The 8,273-nt window shown below is 50.6% G+C and overlaps 1 protein-coding gene across 1 annotated transcript; it reads right to left on the bottom strand.

Annotated features, from left to right (window-relative positions):
• Positions 1 to 4,279: 4,279 nt before the first annotated feature.
• LOC102442096 (granzyme B-like) lies at positions 4,280 to 7,509 on the bottom strand. The gene is given in 6 exon segments (XM_014467629.2): positions 4,280 to 4,484; positions 5,122 to 5,379; positions 5,565 to 5,700; positions 6,172 to 6,239; positions 6,242 to 6,333; positions 7,371 to 7,509. Coding segments are annotated over 6 exon segments (792 nt in total). The 5' UTR covers positions 7,432 to 7,509; the 3' UTR covers positions 4,280 to 4,307.
• Positions 7,510 to 8,273: the final 764 nt, after the last annotated feature.

Here is an 8,273-nt window from a genome sequence, read left to right as displayed (position 1 = left end):
GTGCCTGCACTGAGAATTGAGTATCAGTGTTTCTGTTGCTTAGTGAGGCCTCATGCTGAGAATTAGGGTCCCTGCATGTGCATGCACCGAGAATTGGAGTCACTGGCTCTTAGTGTGCATGCACTGGGAATCAGGGATCCCAGGCACGTGTGATAAGAAACAGAGTCAAGTCACTGGTTCTCAGTGCTGCCTCTTGTGTGGAGAAACAGGGTCTCCAGTCTCCTTGGGGGATCAGGTTGCACAACCACCTTGTGTTGGCAGGAGGTCCATTCCTGTGCTGTGGAAAACAGACTTCCTTGTGCACTTGCCCAGAATCAAAGTCAGGTGGCACTGCCGTCCTGTGTGGGTATGAGGTCTAGTTGCGTGAGTGTGCACTGCAGGAAACAGCCTCCCAGTGTCCATGCCCCCAGGCTCAAATTCAGGTAGCAGAGCTATCCTGTGTGGGTAAGAGGCCTGCCTACATGGGATGGGTCTAGCAGTTCCTATGGTTCTGCAGCGAACCTGCAGGGAGGGAGATGGGCTCTGTGACTCACAGAAATCTGCGGTTGGGGTGTCTGGATTCTTGGTGTCTGTGGGTCTGCAGCTGTGATCACAGGTCTTTGTCCCTAGTGGCTATAGGGTTCTGGTTTGCATCTGAGACCGAATTGGGTGGTGGTGAGGCTAGGATCCTAGTCTTAAGCAGTTCTGTTTTTCAAGATGGCATGGTCTCTGTGCCTGTGCTGGCCGCTCCTGGAGTGTCCATAGTGACAGGTGGGTTTCGTCATCTAAGACTGCCCGTTTAGCTGCCCCTTGGAAGACCTGCAGGATCTAACTGTCCCTTTCTCTCTCTCTCTCTCTCTCTCTCTCTCTCTCTCTCTCTCTCTCTCTCTCACACACACACACACACACACACACACTACACACATCCACACACTCCTTTATTGCTCCCTCACTCTCTCACACTCTCTCCCTCCTTACCTTCTTGTTGGTTGCCATCTTTTTCCTATGCTGAGATTTTTGTCTTTTTTTTCAGTTGCAAATCAGTAGCTGTGTGACAAGACTGCTCTTTTCAGGTAAATGTGCTCAAGATCATTGAGACATTGTGTTGCTGCATGAATCGTGTGCAACTAGATGGCAAAGACCAGGCCATTGAAGGTTACGTGAGCCCAGAGCATTTGCCCCATGTCAGAAGAGAGTGCTGTGTGTATTAGGGTCAGGAGGGTGTTAGGCCAGACCCGGCGCTTATGCTCTGCTCCCAGACAAGTACCCATATTAGTGGCAAGATGTGGAGGGATGGCTGCTGGGAGTGTCTGGTGAGGTGAGCCCACCACAGGGAGATCTTAGCAAAAACATCACATTGTCTATGTGTGGCCTCCTAGACAAGGATTTCCTACTGTTGAAAAGTCTGGGTCATATTAGAAACTATGAAGGAGCAGCACCCATGATGGCCTAAAGAGAAGAGGTGTTTCTGGACTTTCCTGACCACATGGCCCTCCCTGATTTGAGTTTGATTGTGCACAGGCAGGAGCTTTTGATAATGAGAGGGACCATGTTGTGGCCTGTCCGAAGGTCAGACTCTAACTACCCTCTAGCAGATACATTTTATAGGTTTTCCTACCATTTGATTCTGTGCAATTGTTATTAGTGGAAGTGGGGTGTCCACTAGTGGAAGTGAGGAATAACTTTCCCCACAGGGCGCTGGGGGTAGGGTTCTTATGATAGCTTTAGAAAATGAATTTTCTAAGACTTGTACAGGAGAATGAGTGAATTTTATTTGCATGGAGTTATGTCCCTCAGTTGCAAAAGTCCCATGTCCTTTAAACTGGACCTGGGAAAGGTGCAGCTGGTGATACAGCAGAGCTAGAGGCAAAGCCAGTGTCCAGAGGTTGCATTCCAGGGTGGAGTAAGTCCTGCAGAGCATCAGGCTGATTGTAATCCATTAGTTCACTGAGTGTGGGCCATGTGGGCCAATGCAGGGGAGCAGGCCCTCTGCCACAAGAGAGCCAGGAGCTCAAGAGGCCAAGAGAGGGAACTCTGTTTTTCCAGGAGCTTATGTAGCTCAGATTTGGTGCCATTGCAGGGGCCTCGTCTATTCTGGCCAATGACCTGCTCCCAGGTGTGACTGACAAGTAACCACCTCTCCTATGGCATTCAGACTTACTGGGTATGCTTCTATTCTTTCTTTGTCCACTCCCTTCCCCCAGGATCTGTGGGGAACAGACCTGGAGAGTGTGAAACTGCAGTTTCTGGCACAAATGGCATGCCTATATTATCAGGCCTTCCCTTTGCTCCATTCCTGTCAATTAATTAACCACTGGGATAATTATTACAGTATCACAGTGACATTCATGCCTGCTACTTTTACTGTATTTTAAATTGTATTTTCCTATTACTGTCCACTTTCAATATTATTTTGTATTAGTTTCAGGTGTAGAGCATAGTGATTAGAAAATCATACACTTTACAAAGTGTTGCCCCAATATTTCCAGTACCCACCTGGCACCATGCATAGTTATCACAATATTATTGACTGTATTCCTTATGCTGTACTTTGCATCTTAGTCACTATTTTATAACTACCAATTTGTATTTTCGATTTTTTTTATCCAGTCCCACAAACCCCTTCCCCTTTGGCAACTATCAGTCTTCTTATTTGAGTCCGTTTCAATTTTGTTTGCTCATTAACTTGTGCTTTAGATACTACAAACAGGTGAAATTATATGCTATTGGTCTTCCTCAGTCTGACTTATTTCCCTGAGCATAATACCCTGTGGGTCTGTCCATGCTGTCACCAATTATATCTGCTACTGTTATGGCTCATGGAAATGAGGCTGCTGCCCTGCCTGCTCCCCACCTGCTGCCCTCTCCCCGAGGTGAAGAGGATGAGCCAGTGAACAGTTTGGGGGCTGCACGTCTAGAAACGAAAGAAATAAAGTCATTTCCAAATTCCACACAATGCTGTTCTAGAGACCCAAGTGATACAATTCAAACAGAGTGTAACCAGCAGTAGAAATAAAACACAAATACTTACTCTGGTGAAATCTGAAATCTGGGCTCTGTGGGTTCATGTGAAGGAGGGTGAGAAAATTCCATTCAGATAAAAGTCAACACTGTCAGTTTCACTTGTGTTCAGGTGTCAGAACCTGTATTATTCCCAATACCTGGCACTTAGTAGGTGCACAATCAGCATTTGTTCACTGATTGATGGAAAAACTGTGCTTTCCAGTCCTACTGCAGAGAGCAGCCCTTTCTAACTCAAAAGGCAGGTAGAGCCCATGGTGGTCAGCACGCAGCCTGAGCCTTGAGGCCAGCAGTGAGGAACAGGCTGCAGGGGACAAAGGCTCCTGAGTGACCAGCAGTCAGTAGACTCTGAGCACATGGTGGGGACCCTGGGCTGGATGTGAGGGTGGAGCTGGCTCTGCCCAGTGAGAGATGGGGCCAGGTGTTCTGCAGACACCCACCTGCCCTGTCCTCCAGGGCCCTACATAGGGCCAACACAGTCCTGTTCCCCTGGTCACCCTGTGTCAGGGCATAAGCTGAGTGGCAACTCAGTGACCAGGCCCTGCTGGAACCTGGGCACTCTGGATGTCCTAGGTGGGAGGGATATGCAGAAGTGGGAGATCAGACCAGTGTGGTCTGTGGGGCGCAGGGTTGGTGGATTCTGAGGATGCTCAGTGGTCAGCAGGGATGAGAAGGGGCAGCCAGGAGACTGGAAGCCAAGCTAGGCCCTGTTCTCAGAGGAGGGCAGAAAAGGGCAGGGAGAGAAATTCAGCCCAGGAGGGAATGAGGAGCTTCTCAGGACTTCCCTCCCTCCTCCACCCCCGTCTCTCCTCACCCACCCCGAGTCCCCAAACCTGCCACCCCCTGGTTGCTGGAGAACAATGTCCTGCTCAGGAGGGCTCTCCTCTCCCCAGTGTGGTGGGGCCTCCTGAGCTGCAGCCCAGGCTGTGCCTGCTTGGTGTCCAGCACCCACGTGCTAGTCCTTTCCTCCAAGCTCGTAACAAAGAGGAAGAAGTAAGACCTTCACACTGAGCCCAGGACCTGAGAGATTCATGTTTTCCCTAATGGTGCTCCTCTCTGCCCTGGCAGAAGGGCCGGCCCTGCAGGTGCAAGTGTGTTCCAGAAGGAGCTGGGAATAGCTTTGCATGAGGTTTGGGGGGTTGGGGGGGAAGGGGAAGAGGAGGAAGTAGAAGAGAGAAGAATTGTGCTATTGGCCTTCTGAGCACAGAGCTAGTGCCTGTGAATGAGGGTCAAAGAATAAACAAATCATATGAGAGTCATTTATTTGGTTGCTGGCACCACCTCCCTCCCCGCAGTGTGGTCCTGGATTAGCTCCAGAGAAGATGTTCTGGGTCCTGCAGTTGGAGGCTTTTCATGGTTTTCTTTATCCAGGGAAGGAAACTGGCGACTTTGGTGAAGACTCGTGGAGGTGTCCCATACTTGTTTCCATAGGAGACAATGCCCTGGATCCCATTTCTACACAGGAGAGGCCCCCCGGAGTCCCCCTGTGGACAGAGAGAGGGAAGGACTGAGTAACTTCTCCTGGCCCTGCCCTCGACCCCTCATCCCAAGCCCCCTCTCGGAGAAGGCTGCCTTGCATGGTTTCCACCTTGGAGATAAGCAGGCAGGCAGGTCCCTGTGGTCCCCTGAGCCTGGATGTTGTCACTTCCTCACTTCACCTCAGGTGGCAGCTCCCTCTGCTCCCCCAGGTCCCTGATCCTCTGGCTATGAAGGTGCTGCAGGACTGTGGCTGCATCTACTGTGTAAGGACCCGAGAACAGGCAGGTGGGGCTGACACTCGGCATGGAGAAGGAGCCCATTAACCAAGGAGGAGCCCCTTACCTTGGAAGCCACCAGGTATAACTACTGCACACCCAGGGAATAGTTATCTAACTGCTGTGTCCCGGCTTGGGCTAGTATTGCAGATTCACCATCTGGAGGAGCACCATGTTTAGAGTGACCATAGGCCCTTGTAGCCTCTCATAGGGCCTATTCCTGTCAGCTCTGGCGGTCCCCCTCTTTTCCTCTTGGGGAGAAAGGTCATAGCCTAGAGGGTGAAGGATTCCCCCCTTTCCTCAGGTCCCAGTCTGTATCCAAACATCCCTCTTCCCATAGCCAAGCTAAGCAGATGTTCAGTATCACCTTAAAGGAAGACTTCTTTTTTGTTGGGTCCCCCACACAGAGTTGAATGGTCCTGTTGTAATCCTCAAAGAGATTTTCACACTTCGAATCATTTTGCAGGGTCAGCTCTACCTCCTGCAGAGTGTCTGAGCAAGGGCCATTCCTTGTGACTAGCCCCCAGCCGGCCACACTGCACTTCTCTCCTGGCCTCGGCAGGTCCTTGCCCTTGGGCAGTCGGTGGGACTTCACAGCATCAGTTCGCTTGATGTTTCTCTCCAGCTGATGGGGAAGAGACAAGGGAGCCCAGGTCAGCCAGTGCCTCTGGGCCTGGAAACCATGATGGGACCCCTGAGTTACTGGGACTGGTCAGGTGACTGGAGTGGGACTAAAGGAAGCGACAGGTCACAGTCAGAAGAGAAACAATGAGATCTCAGAACTACAAATGCAGCAGGATGTTTCCTCACCTGCAGTAACATGATGTCATTGGTGAATGTACTGTCATCATAGTCTGGGTGTGGGATGGCTCTTTTCACTGGGATCTTCTGCTGGGTCTTCTCCTGCTTTTCGATGTTGTGGGCACCCAGGGTGACTGTGATTGAGCTGCACAGAGAACAGAGTGGGTGAGTTTGGTGGAGAGGGAGAGAGATATATCCCAGGGATTATGAATGGCAGGTGATAGCTGGTGCAGGGCATAGGGGCCAGGGACTTGGTGGTTCTGCTTCTCAATGACACTGAGGTCAGGGAGCTGGGAGCTCTCTTTTGCTCTCAGGAAATGTCATAAAATTACTTGCATTTGCATTTTGACCCTAATGCATGTGTCCACCGCTGCTTTATTTGGCCAGTGTGGTTGTTCTCTTCTCAATTGTGTTCCTTGCTATCACCTCTGACCCTCTGAGCCCAAAGCTTACCTGTCCTATTTCTCAGGCTCTCATTGCCCAGTCATGTTCTCTGATAGCTCCTCTGATGAGATTTCATGGCTTGAGTTACCAGGAGTCTGGGGAGCTGCCCTGGGCTGCAGCTCCTGGGATGAAGGGCAGGGTCCCTCTAGGGGTCTCAGGAGGTTTTCCTTACCGTCCATTGCAGTGAGCAGCTGTCAGAACAAAGTTGTCTCCCACAAGGACACCGCCACACCTGGACTTTTCCTCCTGGACTTTTCCTCCTCATCTTGAATGCGAAGGAAGGCCATGTAGGGTCGGGAGTGGGGCTTGGCTTCATGTCCCCCGATGATCTCCCCTGAAGGAAAATTCTGTTGTACTTTTGTGGTGCCTCCCCCCCCGCCCCGAGTGCACCAGGCAGGCATTGGCTTGATGACTCATATGGCTGGCCACTTGGGAGCTTAGGGTAGCGTAGAGCTGGGAGTAGATAGTAAATAGGTAGTGAGGGGCCTCCACTTTCGCATCTGGAGAGGGAACAGCAACAGGCTGCGTCTGTGACTTTGCCTGCCACATAGTTGGTGAGAATACAGGTCTCAGGAACAGGGAAGGCCTGGAGGCTCCTGAAAATTCCTCTCCTGACTCCGCTTGGTGTTGGGTGAGCTTCTGAGGCCCCTGTGGTGCTGTGATGTCCAGGGCAGTGTGCTTTGCAGTGTCCAGGACTTAAGTTTAGGGATCTAGATGCTGATACATGAGGAGTTCCCGGTAAGTGTTTGTGGCTGCTTGGAGGGATGGGTCCCAATGGGCCTCTGGAGTTGGGTTGATAAGGCCAGTGCTGTGCGATTCTGGAAAGCAGAGAAGTTTGGGGCTGCCAACCTCACTGGCTCATCCTTTAAGGAGAGGACCTGCTAAAGGCCTGGGAAGAAAAGCAGAGCTGGAGAAAGGGACTGAGGGGCCTTGAGATGGAGCAGAGGAAACAGCAGTCTTCTGGGGACAGTGACACCACCAACTGTGGGGTCTGCTGAGCTCTGGGCTTCTCTCCTAAGCAGACCCTGAGGACAGCACCTGTCTCATCACAGACATGGAGGCCAGGACTGCTCTGCCCTCTGCAGTTTCCCAGCCTCTGCCATGCACTTCTAGGAAGTTCCACTCTCCACCTGGCACAGGTAGGGCCTGGGGAGGGCATTGTGCCCCCCGGCTTTTTTTGAGAATAGGCTTCTGTCCTGTCATTTCTGCATGTAGCTCATCCAGCATCATGTGTGTGGGTCTGAGATGGGATGGGAGCTGGGGTTCAGAGCATTCCTGGTGGAGAGCTGGATCAGGGATGTGCAGAAGGGCCAGGAGGTCTGTGCCCACTGTGGATGGGTTGGGCCTGTGAAGGTGGGGATGGTCACTCACCTGCCTCTGCCGAGGGGAGCAGGAAAAAGGCCAGCAGGAGCACGAGCAGGGGTGGCTGCATCTTCCCAGGAAGACTGCTCAGGTCAGAGCTGCTGGTGTTTCTCTGTGCTCTGTTTTTATGCCCAGAAGAGGAAGGAAGTGTGGGTGGTCTCTGAGACCTGAGTCCCACTCTGGTTTTATAGTGCTTCATCTGAGAAGGATTTCTATGAAGCATCCCCACCCCCACACCTCCTGCCTGATGATGGTATCTGGGTGGTTGTGTGAGAAGTATGCAGTGACCACATCAGTACCCACAGGTAATGATGCAGAGCAGCCACCTGAGCAGACTCCAGCCCCAAACAGGAACCCAAGTGTACAAGGTGGGGCCTGTGGCTTGCGGTATTGATCAGTGGAGGTACTGGAGCCCAGAAACCTGAGTCCCTAGTGATAGAATTCCCAGTGCCTCATCTCCATGCAACTAGGTTCATCAGGGTAATTTCTTTCCACATGTGTTTAGCCCTTTTCTGTCCAATGGCCAAACATAGTGGAGATGTGTCTCCTTTCTTTATAGCAGCAATTTTCAACTTTTTTCATCTCATGGCACATGAACTAATTACTAAAATCCTGTGACACACTAAATATATATTTTTTGCACAGCTCACAAAAAATAGTTATACTTTTGATTGATTTAAAAGAAGTAATTAAATATCCTTTTTGCTCCAACGTGACTTAAAAAAAATATCCCGTGCCTATCCTTGTATATAAGAATTTCTGGTACCAAAAATTAACTAATCACACACAACCATGTTAGCAATGTGACCAATAAAATGCAACTTTATTATATGGCCCATATGTTTATAGGGCAAGACAGGGCATTCACACCAGATAACTATTGTGTTGACTGTTGTCCTTTTTTAAAATATA

This window comes from Myotis lucifugus, unplaced genomic scaffold (genome assembly GCF_000147115.1).
Source record: "Myotis lucifugus unplaced genomic scaffold, Myoluc2.0 scaffold_406, whole genome shotgun sequence".
NCBI classification, from domain to species: Eukaryota; Metazoa; Chordata; class Mammalia; order Chiroptera; family Vespertilionidae; genus Myotis; species Myotis lucifugus.
This window is presented reverse-complemented; position numbering and strand designations above follow the sequence as displayed.